Source organism: Oryx dammah, unplaced genomic scaffold (assembly GCF_014754425.2).
Source record: "Oryx dammah isolate SB20612 unplaced genomic scaffold, SCBI_Odam_1.1 HiC_scaffold_27, whole genome shotgun sequence".
NCBI classification, from domain to species: domain Eukaryota; kingdom Metazoa; phylum Chordata; class Mammalia; order Artiodactyla; family Bovidae; genus Oryx; species Oryx dammah.
The window spans coordinates 1,094,921-1,114,586 of record NW_024070211.1 but is presented as its reverse complement, the minus strand read 5'-3'; the positions used below and the strand labels follow the sequence as shown (position 1 = coordinate 1,114,586).

The 19,666-nt window shown below is 60.3% G+C and overlaps 1 protein-coding gene across 1 annotated transcript in view; it reads right to left on the bottom strand.

The window, feature by feature from the left end:
• The window catches only part of ARHGEF10L (Rho guanine nucleotide exchange factor 10 like), a 160,911-nt gene that overhangs the window by 72,754 nt on the left and 68,491 nt on the right, over positions 1-19,666 (bottom strand). The window contains exons 5-9 of the mRNA XM_040228494.1: positions 16,205-16,296; positions 14,470-14,553; positions 9,473-9,642; positions 4,727-4,843; positions 1,747-1,855 (exon numbers count right to left, since the gene is read on the bottom strand). Of these exons, the coding sequence (XP_040084428.1) occupies positions 1,747-1,855; positions 4,727-4,843; positions 9,473-9,642; positions 14,470-14,553; positions 16,205-16,296 (572 nt within the window). The remainder of the gene's footprint in view (positions 1-1,746; positions 1,856-4,726; positions 4,844-9,472; positions 9,643-14,469; positions 14,554-16,204; positions 16,297-19,666) is intronic.

The following is a 19,666-nucleotide window of genomic DNA, read 5'->3' as shown; positions in this document are numbered from 1 at the left end:
CCCGGCCCACATGGCCCCCTGGGCCTGGCCCCGCACCCAGCCTGGCCGCCCGGCCTGCGGCTTCCTCTTCCCCCACGCGCCCCGGGGGAACATTCTTGGCCGGTGATTCGAGCCAGCCGTGTCTATTAATAACGCCTCTGGTGGGAGGGTCACTTTAGGAAAGGCTCTGGGCTTGCAGGCGGGGTGGGGAGGGCCCGGGGATGGGGAGGGTGACCAGGGACCGTTCTGGCCAGCCAGCCTGCCCACCTCGTCCCGGCTCCAGGCCTCTCCAGGTGTGGAAGGCCTCCTCAGCCCAGCGTTCCCCCCGTGATCAAGGCCGGGGCTCCCCACACAGCTTGCAGTCGAGCGCATGCCGTGGCGGGATTAAGCCTGTTTCACAGATGAGGGGAAGGACCGGGCAAGGTCATGCGGCCAGGAGGCCGTGGCACCAGGGCGGCAGCCAGGTCACCGAGACGCTGTCCCAGCACCAAGCGCCTGCTTTCTGGGGCTCCGCCGGGAAGAAGGCCTGCCACACGGGGCGAGCAGCTGTGCTGGGTTCTCCCCACGCACCGCTCGGTCATCCCCCTGAGACCCCCGGGATACAGGCCCGATCAGCCCCAACGTACAGATAAGGAAACCGAGGCACAGGACGCTCACGTGCACAGATTCCAGGAGGGTGCAGAGCCTCACCGTCCTCCCTGCCGTGGACGCCTGTGCTCACGGGGCCCTGAGCCTCACTCCAGCCAGAGGAAGCCTCTTCCGTCCCCTCCATGCCTGTGTGTCCCCACGCAAGACACTCACCTACTCTGTGCCTGTTACCTCATGTCCAGGTGGGAACAAGACAGCCCTCTGCACCAGTCTGGTGCTTATAAGGATTGAATGAGAAACCGCAAAGCTCTTAGCAGGGTGCCTGGCACCCCAACAGACACTCCGCACATGCTGACTTCTTGAACGTCTCGTCTTCCCCACCTCCGGAGCGTCGCCCACGCCGGCTCTTCGGCCAGAAGGGCCCGTCCCCACCCTGTGCCTCTGCCCGAGGGACCTGGGCCTGCTTCTCCTCTGCTCTCAGCCCCGACCTTTCATTCCCACGTTGCAGACTCACTTCCCCACGCTCTCGCCATGGTGCCCCACCGAGCAGCTGCCACTTCCTGTTGCACGCCTGCCCCCTGCACTGTACCGGGCACTCCTGGGGACAACTCATCTAACAGTGTCCCTGCACTCAGCCTGGAGCACGGCACTTAACAGGGCTTCCATGAACGCTGGCTGGTGGAGAGATGGGTGAACGGACAGAGGCACATTCAAAGATGAGGTCAGGAGGGACGTCCCCGCTGGCTCAGCAGTTAAGACGTTGTGCTACCCAGGCTGGGGACCAGGGTTTGATCCCTGGGCAGGGAACTAGAGCCTGCAAGCCCCAACTAAAGCTCCCACGAACTGCAACTAAAAAAAGATCCAGCTCGCCGCAAGGAAGACCTCACGTGAGTCGAAGATCCCTCATGCCGCTGAGGGATGACCCAGCCGAGCCAAATAATAAATATTGAAAAAAAAACAATGATGAGGCCAGGTGAGTGTGAGAGGCAGGAGGCTGAGGGCAGGGATGCTGAAGGGAGAGGCCCATGGTCCCCAGGAGAGACAGGGCCCGTCTGCTGGAGCCTGGAGAGCAAGCCAGCGCCTGTGGGGATCAGGCCCTGGCCCCACCATCAGAGGAGCCCAGACACCCGGCAACCTCGCCCCACGTGCCTGACGGCCCAGCCTGCCCCAGCGCCTCACCCAGGACGTCCTTCCTGTGCAGAAAAGACACTTTGCGCATGACGGCAATCCGCGTCTTCTCCAGCCCGTCCTTGGTCCCGCTCTTGGCCGCCTTCATGAGCTGGGTCATCTGGGCAGAGGCAGAGGGGCTTGTCAGGGACGCAGGAGGAGGCCTGGGGACACCCGCCACCACCCAGGGCCACTGGCCCGGGCTACACATGCGGGGAGCCCAGAGCCCACCCCCTCCCAGGGTGCCGGCAGCTGAGGCCAAGGGCGGGGCCGCCCCGAGGCCTCCTGGGAAGGGGCTCACATCGTGGGGGCCCTCCCTGGGATCACCCTCTTAGGGCAAGAGGACTTCCTCACCCAGGTTCTTCCCTTGGGAGTCCAGTTAAGGACACGGTTGGTGCACCACTGGGGAAAAGCCTCGAGGCCTGGAGTCCTAGGCCTGGTTCAAGTTCCAGCCCCGCCGCCCCCTGGCCACCCGACCCTAGACGAGACACTCAACCTCCCTGAGCCTCAGTTTCCCCCAACACCCACCAGAGCCTGAGGACTGAACGGACAGTAACGGGCGGCACAAGTGCCGGGCTCCCTTTAGGGCTGACGACGACCACAGTGGCTCCCTCCACCCACTGGGGGCACCCCCTCCCCCTCCCCCGCCCAGATAGCCACGCTTCTGCTAAGCCTCTGCCTGGGAACCGGGGAGAATGGGCGGCACAAAGCCAGGCACAGCTTCCCAGGGCGGGCACAGGCCCGGGATGGGGATGGCAGCCTCACCTCCCCTGACCCACTGCCTTGTCCCCTCAGCCTGGCCACCTCGCCCCCAGTGAGGCCACTCCCCCAACACGCGGACAGTGCTGGAAGTTTCTGCAGGGAAATCCCCCGCTGCCCAACAAGGCAGCTGCCAGCCACACGTCACCACTGGGCACCTGGGAGCTGAACGGCGCAATGGAGGACCTCAAGTCCTGGCGATATTTAATGTTAATTAACCTAAACATGCAGAGCCACGTGGGCATTAGAACGGACAGCATAGCTCTAGGAAACCGCCTCCTCCCTGAAGCTCTCTGCTGCAAGTGGGGAGCACTCGTCTGGGGGGCCCTGTTCTCTGCCCTCACTATCACCATCCTCCAAACCATCTCCTGGTCCCCACTGTAGGGGCCCTGGCACTTCTCGAGGGTCTGGGCCAGGAAGGCTTGCTGAGCACCCAGTGGGCGCTGAGGCTGCAGGCTTTCAGAACAAGCCAACTCTCTGGAAATAAACAACAGCCAGCCGGGGTGGACTAGGGCTGGGGAGGGAAGGGAAGCTCCCGGGCCCCTCCCTGCACCTAAATGTTTCGACTCTGGAGCAGCGCTTCTCAGCCTTTTGGAGAGACGGTGGGGGGACCACACGTGCCTGTGAGAATCTAGTGAGAGAGACAGACACTGACCCCAGAAACTGCACAGAGATGCCCATCCTCCTCTGGGGGGTCATGACTCCCAGATGGAGGCCTTGGTCCAGGAGCCCAGTTCCTGTCTCAGCAGAGAGCCATCGCGGGGGCTGCCCTAGGAATCCCCAAAGTGGTCTTTGGGGGAACCATCAGAAGGTCTTCCTGGGCAAAAAAAAAAAAAGAGCCACAGGCGAACATGCAAGAGGCATCAACCTACTGGGTCAACCTGCCACCTCCACCATCGCACGGCGCTGAGGATGGGACAGGCCAGCAGAGCACCCTGGCCTGCACACCGCCCTCCGCCATCGCACGGCGCTGAGGATGGGACAGGCCAGCAGAGCACGCTGGCCTGCACACCGCCCTCCGCCATCGCACGGCGCTGAGGACAGGGCGACCCGGGCCGACTCGGGCCGACTCGGGGCACAGGCCAGCAGAGCACCCTGGCCTGCACACTGCCCTCCACGCACTCTCTGCCACCGCTGGGCTGAGGCTCCCTGAGAAGTCACACCTGCCCCCGCCCCCAGCACGGGCTCCCAGAGGGCTCCGAATAAGGGACCTGTAAACTTTAAAGCGCCTCTCTCCCTTCTCCAGAGACGCCTCCCGTTCTGATGAATGGGCTAGGCCACAGGATGGAGGGCGAGCAGGATCTGATTCCTACAGACCCAGGCTCTAGTCCCAGCTCAGCTGCTGACCAGTGCTGTGACCACCAGCCACTCACCGGCCTCACCGACGCTAAACAGCAGCGGTAGGATGGCGGCCTCCTGGGCACCCAGGGAGAAAAGGGTCAGACACACATGTACCCTCAGTCAACACGCTCTGAGCTCTGGGGCGGCGCCCAGTATAGCACCAAGCAGCGGACAGATATGAGCTCACGCCCCCCGGGGGCCGGCTCTCTCACTGCCACCATCTCACTGGCAAGGAAGCTGAAGCTCAGAGAGGTCAAGAGGCGTGCCTGGGACCACACCGTGAGCCAGGGGCGGGACTGGGACTCAGATCCAGGCCTGCAAGGCCCACGGCGCACAGCAGCTGCTCAGTGAATAGAGTCCACCGCTGTCAGCAGCATCCGCCCCACGCTGAGGCAGGAGTCCCAGCTGGGAAGCAGCGCTGAGACTTCTCGCTCGGGCCTCCTAACCCCGGAGCTCTCTGAACGGCTCAGAGGGAGAGGAATGGTAAACATCACCAACAGTCACACTTTTCAAGGTGTAACCCAGACCCACCTAGCCAGAGTCATCCCATCTGTAGATTCCCGGGCCTTGGCCTGGACTGGCAGAACCAGGCTCTTTGTGGGTGGAGCTCAGGAATGTGTGTTTTTCAAAGCACCCAGGGGATTCTGAGGGCCCTGAAGTTTGAGAGCCCACCCAGGAATTCCCATAGATGGATAAGGGGGTCACTGAAGGGTGGAGAGAAAGAAAGGCGAGGACGTGGACAGGAGCAAGCCAGCCGGTGGCGTCAGCCAAGGCAACTGGTGTGAGGCGCCAACAGGGCCTGGAGCTCGAGGCATGCCACCCTCTGCGGCCCCCAGAGCAGCAGGAAAGGCCCCCGGCACCCCCAGGACTAGGAGGCACAGGCAGACAGTACCTTACAATCGCACTTGTGCTTCAGCTCCTGCATGTCTCTCCCCCCGACTCTCAGAGCCAGGATGTCTCTCTTAGTCCTGACGCATCTCTCCTTTAGTCTAGTCAGGTCTGGAGAAAGCTGGAGCCCCGGGCGGCCAAGCAGAGGAGCGGGAGAGGGGTAGGGCAGGCAGCAGACCAGATACCGCAACAGGAGAAAGGAGACTCGGGTGAGGCAGCGGAGAGACAGCTTGCGGCAGCGGGACAGGGGCCTGGGGTCCAGTGGGCTGCGGCCGGGGTCAGCTCCAGCCGCGTCCAGCCCGACACGCCAGCCAGCTGGGGGTTGGGGCTCAGGAGCTGGGGGCGGCGGGGGCGGGCAGCCCAGGCCCCTTCCCAGCGCTCAGAGGACAGGGGCTGTGTCTCCATTATCTCCCACTCCGGGGGGCCCAGCGTGGGGCTCCTGACATAGGAAGCTCTTGGGGAGTTTCTGAGATGGAAGGGTGGTAGGTGGCTGGCTGGGTGGGCGACAGACAGACGGTAGATGGACAGGCCCACAGATGAATGGATGATTCTACAGCTGGGCAAACGGGTAGAGGGACGAACTGACAGTCGTAAATGGATAAACACGTGGATGGGTTAGTGAGTGGACGGAAGCAGCGCTATGCTGGTAAACAGTCAACCAGTGTTCTCCAGGAAAAGCGCCCTGCTTTGTCGTATTTCCATGGTGCAAACACACGCACCGTGGACAGTTTCAGACTGCCGATGTGACGTCACTGGGCGTGAGGTTGGGAAGGGACGTGCACATTTGGTTTTCGGGTTCTTACGGGCTAGGACGAACTGGCTGGTCACTTAGAGGAAGGGTGGACGGACAGAGGGAGGAGCAGCTCGGGGCAGGGGGGCGGGCGACTGGATGGAAGGACAGGAGGCTGACTGGCTTCATACTACCTGGGGAGATGGACAGAGATGCGCGAACAGATAGCCACTCAAATGCGTGAACTGCAGGAGCAAGGGTGGCATTTGGCAAAGTGCAGAGAAGAGCGATACTGGAACTTAGAGGAAAGCAGAGGAGCAGAGGGACCGAAAGCATGAGCGAGAGGCAGGGAGGCTGCTTTCAAATCTGCTCCCGCTTACCAGCTGCAGAGTGTCTACCTCGCTGAGTGACAGCTTCCTCACAGGTAAAGCAGCCATAGCAACCAGCTCATAGTATCATTAAGAAGGTTAAACGGGCAAAGCAGACAGAACCTAGAGCTTAGTGAGTTTTCAAAAGAATGGAAGCTGGTATTATTGGACCGTCTTTCAAATACTAAGTGCCCAATATTTGTTGAATGGATGGACAGTTGGTTGGATGGACGGATGGACGGATGGATGAATGAATGGACACGGTATTTTCCTTCCAACCCGATGTGATGCTGAGCTGGGCTTCCACCTTATGGGCTGCGTGACCTTCACCACATCATTTAACCTCTCTGAGCTTCTGTTGCTTAGGTTCTCTGATCCTAACAAAATGAGACTCTTTTTTTTTAATGAGATTCTTAAAGCAAATGATACCAATCACTCTGAGGTCTCAGGAACAATAAATGAAACTGCTCCATGAGCTGAACCACACTGGGCAAAGGTTCGCTATTGATATGCAAAGAAGTAGTGGGACAGGGAAAATCCTGAGAGTTACTCAGACTCCAAAAAAACTGCAGTCCTGTTTTATCTGCAAAAAAGATTGACGTGACACAATCATAAAGGCCCCGGACCTCCGCCTCTCTGATCCCGAGGGTCAGGACTAGGTCAATTGCAGCAGCCAGATGGGAGTCAACCAGCTGAGCTCCCAGCAGGCTCTGCTGCCCAGGCTTCTGACGGCCAGACCACGGCCACCTTAATTATGAAGTCCCAGTCAGAAAAGCGTGCAGTGCAGCTCATTTCACAGCTGGAAAAGGCACCTCCCGCTGACCGTGGCCCTCGCGAACCTGGAGCAGGCCTCCATTTAGGTCTGGCCAGGGGCTTCTGGGGGTCCCACTGCAGACCCTCAGTCGTTCTCTTCAACAACAGTCCACCCGCCGAGGGCTGGCCTGGCCAGACCCCTGGAGGAGGGACTCCCCTGGTCCTTTCACAGCTGCACAGGGTGCCAGGCCTGCCAGGCCCCGAGGGCAGGACCCAACACAGCCCATCTCTGCTGCCCGAGGCCCCAGAACTCACAGCACGCAGGCAAGCAGAGGGCCCTGGAGACATGCAGTGGCTGCCATGTGAGGCGTGGGGGCAGACGTGCCCCCGCAGCTCAGGAAGGGCTCGGGGGTCTCCTGGGCAGAGGTGGCTGTCAGAGGAAAAGCCCTCCACCATCCGCAGGGACCTGCTCTTCAGGGAGCAGGTGGGCCGGGCCCAAGGCCAGGGAAGAAGGCCTCGAGGTGAGAAATTGCCAGAATGCTGCCATGCCATCTGTGCTGAGGAAGAGCTGGAGGGTGTGCGGGACAAGGGTCCACAGGCAGGCCCCCGGGGCCCACCTGGGGCCAGGCCAAGCTGAGAGCTCTCCCAGCATTTCTCAGAGCGCTCTGTGGGCCCCCGTCCACCTCTGGGGAACCAGGGCTGTTAAAAAGCAGGTGGCCAGGCCCCATCCAGCCCTGGAGCTGGGAGTGAGGCCCCAGCGTCTGCAAGTTCAACCACCTGCCCCCATGATCCCGATGCCCACAGGAGAGGCCTAACTCTACATCCCTTGCCTCCTGCCCGGAGAGGGCCTGACGCTTCCCCTTGATCCCCAGCAAGAAGGCAGGGGGCCAGGAACATGGCCACGGGGGACTCGGAGGGACAGCCAGAGGCTGAGGACAAGGGCTGGCCCAGGCCTGGAGTCCCACCTGCCCGCACTCTCCACGGCCGAGCTGGGCACACAGGGCCCACCCTCCTCTCAGGAGGCTCCCCTGGGGGCACAGTGGCTTCACACCCTGCAAGGGCAGAAGCAGGAAGGGGCCCGTTCCCCAGCTCTCGCCTGGGCCATTCCTCCCACCAGGGACCCCTTTCTCCTCTGGCTCCTGCCCCCCGGCTCCCAGCCGCCTCCCTTGGAAGCCTCCTGTGATCAGGCCCATCCAATCTGACCTGCGTCGGGCAGGCAGCCATAGGAACGTGGGCTCATGTTCACAGAAAGGCCTGTTTTCCTTCATTTTTGACAAACCGTTTGGACTTGGATCTCCTCCTAGAGCACACAGATTCCTGGAGCCTGGGTCAGGTCTTCCTGCTTGCAAGAGGGCAAGGCCGCTTTCTGTGGCTCTGCCGTGGGGACCAGCCAATACGAGACCGGAGCCCAGGGGACCTGGGCTTCCTGAGGATGGGGTACCCTTTTCATCTCAGTAAAGTCTGTCTGAGGAGACTGGGGCCCAGGGGACCCCTGCGCAGGCCCTGGCTTCCAGAGGACGGGGGCGCCCTCCTCATCTCAGTAAAGTCTGTCTGAGGAGACAGGGGCCCAGGGGACCCCTGCTCAGGCCCTGGCTTCCCGAGGACGGGGGCACCCTCCTCATCTCAGTAAAGTCTGTCTGAAGACTCCTAGGTGTGGGTGCTGCTCTGGCCTGCACCCCTCTCCCCCAGGGGATCCCCAAACTGGGAAAGGGGCGGGAGGCACTCTGGAACATAGAGTTGAACACCGCTCATAATCCAGCCCAGGCCTGAGGACCCTGCCTGGTCGCTGCCCTCCCTGTGGGCAGGACTCGCTAACACCTCAGCCCACTTGCCTGCCCCGGTCTTTTCCGAAAAGGAACCTGCGAGGGACCCAGTCACCTCCGGTCAGGCAGGCCTGTCTCAGCGAAGCGGCTCCCATTAAATCCCAAATCTCAGCATGGATGCAGGCTGCCTTTCAGTGACTCCTACAGAACAGAGGAGCCTGGCAGGCTACAGCCGGTCCATGGGGTCACACAGAGTCAGACACGGCCTGGGGACCGCACAGCAACAGCGCAGAACAAATCGGGCGGCAAGGCTGTCACAGGAGCGGAGGAGCCAGGCAGTCCGCCCTCTTGGCTTCCGGGGCTGCTTCCGTGAAGTCAGCAGAATGAACTATGTTCCAGGAGGAAACACCAGAAGCTACCAACTCATGGCTGGCACTTTGAAAGGCTCTGGAAAAGAAGCCCTCTGGTGGCTGCCTTAGCCCGCTTGGTCACCTCCCCAGGGCAGAGGGCTATGGGGTCTAGGACTGATCTGAGAAGCAGAGCTGAATTGATCCACGTGCGTGCTAAGTCGCTTCAGTCGTGTCCAACTCTGTGCGACCCCATGGACCGTAGCCCGCCAGGCTCCTCTGTCCCTGGGATTCTCCAGGCAAGAACACTGGAGTGGGTTGCCATGCCCTTCTCCAGGGGATCTTCCCGACCCAGGGATGGAACCCGCGTCTCTTGTGTCTCCTGCACTGGCAGGCGGCTCTTCACCACTATGCACGCGTCAGCTCTCATCCATCAGTTAGGCTGCCCAAGCGGGGTGAGGACGAGGATTCTGAATCCGGATCTGAGTTCAGTTGCCGGGTCTGCCTCAGGCACTGGCCATGCCCATTCTCAGCCTCAGGCACTGGCCACGCCCATTCTCAGCACAGGCACTGGCCACGCCCATTCTCAGTTCGGGGGGGGGGGGGCAGCGGTGGCCAGCCAGCAACACGGGTGGGTCGTTTGCTGTCGCAGTATGCCCGCGGCACTGCTCCCTCCCTCCAACACCTTCCTGGGAGTCACTGAGGCTCAGCTACGAGTCTCAGCCTTGGCCCTCACCACCCGGCTCGCAGGGGCCCGTGGCTGGGGTGGCAGATGTCCCCTCGCTTCACCTTGGGCTGGAAGGACACTCGGTGCTTGGTGGGCTCTGCCTCTGGCTTGGCCTCCTCGCCCGAGTCCTCGCTGTAGCTCTCGAACTCGCTGGAGCTCCAGCCTAGGTCCTCCGGCTCCCGGGGCGCCCTGTCCTGGCGCACATCCTCGTAGGGCTGGTTCCTCTCCGCCTCTGCTGGCCAAAAGACGAGGCTGGTGAGCGGAGGTCCTGAGGCCAAGCCCAGAAGACCCAGTTTCTGAACTCGGTGGGCAGGGTGGGGGCGGTCAGGGTGGACCTCTAGCTCTGCTTCCTGGTCCATAAGCCGGGGGCAAGGAGAACACGACATCCACCCCGCAGAGTGAGAAGGGTGTGAAAAATGCAGAAAAGCACAAGAAGTGCGCCTGGCACACAGCAGGCTCCACAGCGTCCTCCTGGCGGGGGAGACAGACTGGGAGTCTGGGACGTGTACACCGGCTACATTTAAAACAGGTGACCAACACGGACCTACTGCACAGCAGAGACGTGCGTGCTCTGCCCCTGAGTTGTGCCCGACTCTTTGAGACCCCAAGGACTATGCAGCCCGCCAGGCTCCTCTGTCCATGGGATTTATTTTATTTCCCAGGCAAGAAAAGTGGAGTGGGTAGCCTTTTCCTTCTCTAGGGGTCTTCCCAACCCAGCAATCGAACCCGCGTCTCCTGTATTGCAGACAGATTCTTTACCGCTGAGCCGCCTGGGAAGCCCTATTGCACAGAGAACCCTGCTCCACACTTTTTAATAAGCTAAATGGGAACACAAAGTGGACAAGAACAGGTACACACGCATGTATAACGGAACCACTTCGCTTCACACCTGAAACTAACGCGACATTGCTAATCAGCTGTGCTCCAGTAGAAAACGAAAGTTAAAAAGACAAATTTCTTCCCACTATTGGCATCACCTTTCCAGGATCTGAGTGCTCATTCTGGGCCTCTTTGGCATTTTTTTTAGTGGAAAAGAGAAGACCTAGGACCCAGTCCTGACTCAGGACCTCAACTCTGGCCCCAGCACCCTTGCGGAGAGGGACACAGGCAGTGAAGATGGTCTGGACCATTGAATGACTGGGGTCCCTCGCCCCAGATCTGAGTTCCCCATGAGGCTCCAGGACGGTCCAGTAGGGGGCGCGCCTGGCCCATCAGCCAGGAGTGTTCCCTCTTCCACCGACTCAGGGGAAACTGGGGGACAGAGACCTCGGAGTCCTCTGGCCTGGAGGGACAGGCGCCATCAGGGCTGGGCCCTCTGTGGCCCCTGTAAACTCGGGTTTGAGATGCTGCTTCCAAGGAGGGAAGTCCACTTTCCTGGGCCCAGAACCTAGGGTCCCAGCCTAGCCTCCACTTCACTGATGGGGTTCACATCCTGGGCTGTTACCTGGAGAATAACTAAACCGCAGGCCACGCAAAAGTGAGACCAGACTCCCAAAACTGCACGAAGGTGAAAATGCTTGCTGTCAGCTCAGAAGAAAGAGCACTGGAATGGGTTTAAAATAAAAAGAAAAAAAAAATCTGCTCAGAAACCGCACCTACTGAAGAGCTGAGAACTTTGGTTTTCAGAGCTGTCTCTGCAAAATGGGGATAATAATAAGCTGAAAGGTGAAGGAAATAAAAAACAGGGATGAAAAGCCCTTAGCCAAGAGCCTGGTAAGCAGCAGGCACCCAGCAAAGAACAGCTGGTCCTGACTCATGGGGGCTCTGGGCGGGCTTGAGTGTCTCCGCACTGACCCCAAGCCTCCACCTCCCCACACAGGGCAGCTGGGGGTGAGGGCTCTGGAGAGACAGCCAAAGAGCAGAATAGACACACCGGGCTTAGCTGGAGACTCTGGTCCCAGGATCAGGAGGGAGCACAGAGCTATCTTTTCAGCAAAAGATAATAGTGACCAATGTCTCCAGGGAGTCTAGCGTCTAGAGACCAGGCTGTGGCCTTTCCTGGGGTGACTGTCCCGTTACTACAGCAGAGGCTCCACGACCCAGGAGCCAAGGGGCAGAGCTCGGTTCCTGGGGCGCCCCAGAGCAGGAACCACGAGGCACCCACCTGCCCTCCTTCTGGCCCTGGCCACCTACAACTACATGCCAGGTCCTCCCAGTGGCCCTTGAGGCCGGGAACTACCACCTCTTTCTATCAGGCAAATGAGATCAATGGAGCCCCAAGTCAGGCAGTGAGCAGGAAGGGGGCTCCATCCACCCACCAGGCTGCCTTCCACAGAGGCCACGCTCACGATCCCCAGGCTCACTGAGAAACACTATCTCCAGTAGAGACACAGTCACCAAATCCCTGAGTCTTCAGGGGCCTCACAGAGGTCTGCTTCCCCACCTCCAGCCCCAGCCGGTGCCTCGGGCTTCACTAATGCTCAAGATCACGGCCTCTGTTTCAAAGCACTTACCGCCACGTGCTCAGGGCTCCACACCACCCCCCTCGTGGTATCCTCACAACAACCCCAGGAGGAAGCTAGCACTGCCCAGTTTTACAGATGCATCGAATGGGGCCCGGGAGGTTAGGCAGAAGTTCTGTGGTCCCCAAAGTCCTACAAGGGCAGGAGGATATTCTGATTGCATGCAAAGAAGCCGACGCCCAAAGCACAGGATCCTGTGCCCGAATCAATGGCAGCACCCAGGTAAGAACCCAGGGCTGTGTGTCCCCTGGCCTGGACACCCTCCCCGTGGAGGGCCCACTGAGCCCACAGGCCACGCAGGTCACTGCTGGGCCTCAGCAGGTATGACGCCCACAGTAAGAGCATTGCTTGTGGGGTGCATCTGCTGACGGCCGGCCACAACCTCGAGGGAGAGCGGGTGTCCCAGGGCAGGGGCCCCGGTCCTGAGTTTGCAGGCTTGGAGCTGGCTCTAGGCCACCTGCTCCCGCCCATCTCAGAGTAAACTGCAGAACATGCCGTATCCCCACACAGGGGTGCCCAGCAAAGACTGTGACCAAGTAATGGCTGGCTTGATCGGATTCAGGAGGGAGAACAGCCCAAAGGGGCCAAGCAGTGGCCTCAGGCCACTCAGCTCTCCCGGCTCTGGGACCTTCCTATAGCCATCCTTTCCCACTCTTCCAGATCCGAGAGAGCTACAAGCAGGAAAGGGTTCCGGGCTCCTCCAGGGATGAGCTTGCTAAGTGGATGCATGGGTCACAGGCCCAGCCTCCTGGGGGCTGGGACGGGCATCAGGAGTGTGCCTCCGGGGACCCTGGGCCTTGTCCTGTTGCCTCTGCGGCTCTCCTGTTGGACCACACGCTGCCCAGCATGGCTATGGTTGCCCCTGTCAGACTAGGAGCTCCTCGAATGCAGGGGCTTAAGATGGGGAGCCGCTGAAGACAGGCAGAATCGTGTCGTAGAAAAAGCAGGACCAAACAGATGTCTACTCGAATCCTGGCTGTGTGATCTGGGGCTGGTGGCTTAACCCTCTCTGATGTGACTGTCAACTGGAGCCACAGGCCCTACCCGACCAATCTCTCAGGGTGACTGAGACGGCAGCAACTGTGCTCCATCTGTCATGAAACGCCGGCCGAATCCGCTGGAGCGAAGGGACAGAACACTGGACTTGGAGTCAGAATGCCCCCGGCTCAGACCCCAGCCCTGCCTCTGCAGCTCCCGCCACTGGAGAAGAAGGAAGTGATACCCTAAGTCGAGGGGCTGCCAGGCGGTGCGGTGGCAAAGAAGCCACCTGCCAGTGAAGGAGACGCAAGAGATGTGGGTTCGAGCCCTGAGTCAGGAGGACCCCCTGGAGTAAGAAACAGCAACTCCCTCCAGTGTTCTTGGCTGGAAAGTTCACAGACAGAGGAGCTGGCGGTTTACAGTCCATAAGGTCTCAAAGAGTGACTGAGCATGTATGCACGCACACACGCACACACAGACACACACGCACACACAGACACACACATGCACACAGACACATGCACACACACACAGACACACACGCACACACACAGACACACACACACACACAGACACACACACGCACACACACACACGCACACACACAGACACACACGGCCTAAGTCAGAGTTTCAAACCAAATTACATGAGACAAACCAGGAAGAGCCGCCGGCGTGTTCAAGCAAAGCCGCTCTTACGGTGAATGGATGTTAAACACCCCTCCTCCCTGGATAGTCCTCCCTCTAGCCAGATGAGCGTGCAGGCTTGTGCCAGCAGGACTGACCCTCCTCTGCCCTGTGCACCCTCTGTGGGCACAATCTCCCTACCTTCCCAGCCCACCAGGGGCCTGTCTCCAGAGCAGGGCCCAGGCTTTCCCAGGCCTTCCCTGCTGCATTCAGCTTTGACCATCTGTCATTTCCAACAGCCCTGGGATGTCTGAACTATTAACCCATATTCAGGAGGAATGGAGGCCCGGAGAAGCAAATGACTTGCCTGGGGATACACAGAACCCAGTGGCTCAACGGTAAAGAATCTGCCTGTAATGCTGGAAATATGCCAGGAGCCACGGGTTCGATCCCTGGGTCTGGAAAATCCCCTGGAGAAGGAAGGGCAACCCACTCCAGTACTCTTGCCTGGAAAATCTGGACAAAAGAGCCTGACGGCTACAGTCCATAAGGGTTGCAAAAGAGTCGGACATGACTTAGAAAAGAATCGGACACAATCGGGTATCCACAGCCCAGCAACACCCCCGGGCAGAGAAGCCCAAACTCCACCCCTTGAAGCCCCAATATTACCCTGGAAGCTCTATACAGCCCCCATGGAGCCCTAACCCCTCCCCATGGAGCCCTAACCCCGCCCCCTTGGCCCTAACCCCTCCCCTTGAAGTCCTAACCCCGTCCATGAAGCGCTAGCCCCGCCCCATGCAGCCCTAGCCCCGCCCCAGCCCGGCCAGCCCGCAGCCGTCTCCCACTTTCCCGGTTTGACTGCAGCAGTTTTTAAAAACAGGGAGGAGGGGCCATGCGCCGGGTGGGGCCGGGGAGGAAGTGCAAGAGGAGACCCTCGCCAGGCCCCGCCTCCCCGCTCCGTCCCCGACTCTGTCCAGAGAGAAGAGGCTTTACCGGGCTGCTGGGAGTCCAGGTTCTCGCAGGGGACGTCGTCGTAAATCACATCTTCTTCCAGGGCGGGGAAAGTAAACCGCTCGACTGCAAGAGAAGGACAGGGAGGGAGCACGAATGAGGTTGTGGCGGCCGGCGGGAGGCGGCCGCCAGACTGACATCAGGACTGCACCAGCCGGCAGCTCGGCAGCTCGCTCCGCCTGCTCGCGTCCCCGCGGCCCCGGACGGGCCAGCAGCCTGCAGCCCGGCCCCCGGGGAGCCCCCGCCGGCCACTGCTCTCGGAAGACTGGGACAGCTGCCTCTTCCCGCCCCCAGTCCTCCAAGGAGCCCTCCCAGAGGCCGCGGAAGCCCCGCCTGCTTCAGCAGGCCTGTGCACCTGGCTGATGGCACCTGCAGAGAGCCTGAAGCTGACCCAGCCCCGGGCCGGGCCCCGGAAGCCTCTTCAGCCGCCCAGGCCCCCAGGACTGCCCCAAAGGAGTCACCTGGTCCCCAGCGGTGGGGGAGGGCAAGGCAGCCACCCTGAGTACACGGGATGGCAGGGAGCAGGGGATGATGGAATTTGGAGAGTGGGGTTAAGGACAGTCCCCCAAAACTCAGCCAGTGGGGTCCTGACTGGTTAAAAAAAAAAATCAGCAAATGAGCATACTATTCCCCTAACACTTTGCTGGGTAGGCTATGAGCAGGACAGAGCACACACCCTGCCCATGTTAGCGGCTCCCGAAAGAGTATTTACAGAGGTCTTGCCCCTAAAATTGTGTGCCCAGTCTCTGCCCTCTTTAGGGACATGCAGCCCTGCAGGGACAGGCTTTGGAAATCCAGCCCCCACCCCTGCGGGGAGCCTGTCCTCACCCCACAGGCCTTCCAGGGACAGAGGGCCAGAGGGACTCTGAAGTTCCTCCCTCCTGTGTTGCCCCCTGTGGTCACAGGGCCCCCAAGCCCTAACCGCCCCCTCCCCACCAACACAGATTCTGCCTCCCAAGTGGCCCTCAGACCTGCCCACCTCTCTCCAGGTCCCTAGCTCCAGACGTCACCTGCCTCCCCTTGGACAGCCTCCAGCCCACCACCTTCTCCCAGAGTATCAGTGATGCGACTGAAATGCAGACGTGGCCACATGGCTGTCCCCCCCGACACCTTCAGGAAGCAGGGCCTCCAAGGCCTTCCCCACGCGCCCTGGGAGGACCTGCGGAGATGGCAGCCTCACCAGGCCCTGCTCACCCCTAGACCCTCCCCTCCTCCACACCAAGGCTCACTGCTTCCCTGGTGCCAGGCGTCCCCTCGCCCTCAACCTGGACGCTCTGGCCCTGACGCCTGCTTCTCTTCACTCTGCCTCGGGCCTCGTGGGCTCTCTCAGCTCCCACCCTCCTCCTGGCACCTGCCCTCTGCACAGTAAGCGCCCACCCATGTGTCTGGTACTGCTGTCAGAGGGACCCCCTCGTCTTGGGCACTGGGGAACAGTCACTGCCCAGATCGACCTGTAGGAGCTTGTAGGGGAGGGGGACAGATGAACAGCTGGATGTGTGATCTACTCCGGGACCATGGCTCCAGGGTGGCAAAAGGGGCAAGTCTCACGGGTGGGCAGTGGCCCGTCTGCCTCAACCGCCATCAAGGCCACGTAGCGAGGACAGCCCCTCAGGGAGCACGAGCCCACATCAGCTCCCTTGGCCTAGAGAAGGGGCCTCTCCTGGCACCAGCTTCCTGGGGCTGAGACCTGGGGGGCAGGGTGCGGAGGGGGACTTACTGCGACGGGAACTCTTCCGCCTCCAGCTGGAGCGCTGGGCCTCGGAGAAAGCTGCGTCCACGGCGTCCCCATTGCTCACGGCGGCCAGCCTCCTGCGGGCCGAGAAACAGGGCTTTGAGCCAGGAGGGCGGGACAGCTGGCTCCTCGAAGCCTCGAGCAGCTCCTCACCAGGTGACAGGGCCACTCACCCCCAAGGCTGGGAGTCAGAAAGGCTGGGGAGGCCACGGCTGGGTCAGCCACGGACAAGCCCCTTCCCCTCCTGGCGTCCTCACCTTTAGAAGGCATTGCAAAGCCGACTGCTGCTTTACAAGAGCATAAAGTTCAAATGTATTCACCATGATAACTGACAAGGATCAGATGCGCTCCTGGCCAGGGCGCCCTGCCGCTCCTCCTCCAGGGCAGACCCGGGGGGAATCTCCGTGTCCCCAGTCTCCACATACAAAACGGAGGCTCTGACTGGGGTGGGGAGGCATCTGAATGACAAGAACCAGCAAAGTTTCAGAAGACTCAGGGCTGCATCCCCACACACTCGAGGATGGGCTGGACCAGAGATGCGCTTCCTGGAGCAAAGAAGCCACGGGAACGCAGTGGGGAAGAGCGGAGTCCAGCGTGACCGAGTAGTCAGCCGAGCGTCCCCAGGGACACTGCACAGGCCTCTCGTCCCCGGAGATGACGCGACAGGGTGCTCAGCCCGTGGGGCTGGGCCCCCAGCCCATGACCGCAGGCGAATCGGGAGAAAAATGCCAAACCAACCCAGGCTGGGGGGGCATCTCTGTAAAACAGCTGCCCCTTACGCCTCAACTCTCTCAAGATCGTCAAAAACAAAACAAGTGTCACAGAGCAGAGCAGGGTGAATGGCGGCGGAAGGCCGCATGGGCCCTGGCGGGGTCCTGGGACAGACAGGCGGCGCGGGCAGAGGGACGGGTGAGGCTCCGGCGCAGCCAGAAGTCCAGGGAGGGGGGAGGGGCCAACGCTGGTTTCTTGGTTCTGACGCGTGGCCCGTGGTCATGCGGGACGTCAGCCACAGGGGAGGCGGTGGGCAGGGGGGGTGATCTGTAGCTCTGCCTGCTCCACAGCGTCTCCGTAAACCTGAAACCACCCCAAGGCGGGCAGAGTTTGCTTGGGTCGTTTTAAAAGCCCAAGCTCAGGGGACTTCCCTGGTGGCTCAGTGGATTAAGCATCCACCGTCCAGTGCAGGGCACACAGGTTCGATCCCTGGTCAGGGAACTACGATCCCTCACGCCGAGGAGCCACTAAGCCCACCCACCCCACTAGAGAGAGGCCTGTGCCGCAAAAACAGCCTGTGGGCCACAGTTAGGACCTGACACAGCCAAAAGTAAATAAAATAAGTATTTTATAATAATAAAATAAAGCCCATGCTCAAAAAAAAAAAAAAGCCACATTTGCCACCCAGAAGGTAGGAGGAGGAGGAGCAGAGGGGGAGAAGGGGCAGGGGGAGGAGGGAGGAGGGGGAGAGGGGAGAGGCAGGAGTGGAACCCTCCCACGAGCTGGCCCTTGGCCTCCCCTCCCCAGTGACTCTCGGGCAGATCCTGGCATCCTTCCTGCTCTGCAGGGGACGGCAGAGGAGCCTGCCAGGAGCCCAGGGCCCCTGAGTGGCGGAGCTGGACGGTGAAGCCACCTTGCTGGGTCCCGAAGCTGGGCCCTCAGGACTGCGTCTCAGGTGACAGCGCAGACGGCTGTGACGATGGGACGTGCCGCGTCTCTGCTGGCCGGGGAGCCACTCGTGGCTGCAGAGCACGTGGAAGGCGGCTTGTGGAACTCGTGTGGCGAGGGAGCTTAACTGTTCATTTTATTTCGCTTTAGGTAACTTTAGTAGCCACACGTGGCCAGCGGCCCCCGAGCAGGACGGCGCGGGCCTAAGCTCCAGCACTATGGGAGAAGCATCTCAACTCCAGTTTTGCTGCCAGAAGTGAGCAGAGTCACCCCAGGGGTGAGGGGCACGTGTCAGTCCTGGGGTAACGCTTTCTGTCAGTGGGAAGTCAAGGTCAAGACGGGAGAGGGCTGGTCTGGAGGGAGCCACCTGAGCCCTGGTCCCTAACAGCCGTCCTGAGTCACCACCTTCTTAACCTGGAGACGGCCTCACAGCGCTGCGTCCAGCCACTCGGATGAGCTCAGACGGAACCAAACCATTCCAGCTGAAGCGAACAGAGAGTTTGGTCTGGGAGTTTGTTTTGACAGAGAGAGACTCACGGACTTAGAGAACGAACTTACGTGTGAGCGGGTCCCTTCACTGCTCACCCGAAACTACGGCAGCATTGTTAACTGGCTCTACCCCGATGCAGAATAAGAAGTTTTAAAAAAGTTGGTTCTGAGTGGTAACCATGACAGCGAGTGACCTCGAAGCTCACGCTAGGCGCTGCTTGCTGTGCTTTACCGATGTTCGCGCCTCTCGTTTCACAGGAATGGATGTGAGGCAGGCAGCGTGGTCCTCACTCTAAGATGGGAAACTGAGCCTCTTGATGTCTTGATGGCTCCACGCGGCTCATCCGAGGGAGCTGGGACCTGCAGCCTGGGCTGTCCGCCCGCAGAGTCTGCGTTCTTCCCACCAGACCTTCACCGACAGCCCAGCTTCACTGTCACAAGGCCACTGAGTCTGCTTGACTACTCTCCCGCCCATTGTTTCAGAAAGAGAGAAAGAGCACTCAGCGTAGACAGAGAGTCAGAGACACAAGTTCAAGTCTTCATCCTGGAGAAACCGTAACACCCAGCACCAAGGCGTCTCCACTGGAGGATACGTGAGAAGGCCCTGGGTAATTTCGAAAGGTGACATCAAGGACGGATGTGGGTATTTGTGGGTGAAGTCAGACGGCTTTAGAATGGATCTGGAAATATTCTATGATGTACTAAAAGCCATGGTTGGGTTGGAAATATGAGCCCCTGGTTTGCACATTACCAAAACACAGTGAACTTATTTTTTCATCTCATTTCAAGTAATTTGAATAGCTATATGTGATTAGTGGCCCCTGAACAGGACAGCGTAGGTCTAAGCCACTGGCCCGACTAGACATGCTGGTCTGGACTCGGGCTTCTGTTGAGCAGCTGCCAGGGTACCGGTCCTGGCTTCCTGGATAGAGAAGCGGGGCTCTAACAGTCACCTTCACGCCCGACCTGACTGTCCCCAGGGAAGCAGAGAGACCAAGAGCCCCTAAGGAGGGAAGAGGCCAATGCCCGTGAGTGGACAGGCCTTCCCAGGCTTGGCTACAGACCACCCCCCCGCCCCTGCCCTGCACGTTGGAGCGTCCCCTCTGCACCCAGGGCTCTGGCTTCCTGGATGGAGAAGCAGGGCTCTAACAGTCACCTCCACGCCCGCCCCGCCCTGCGCGTTGGAGCGTCCCCTCTGCACCCAGGGCTCTGCAGAATGCTTGAGACAAGTGCGTGCCCTACTATGACCGTCTTACAGGTGAGAAAAGTAAGGTTCAGGATAGGCAGTTAGCTTGCCCC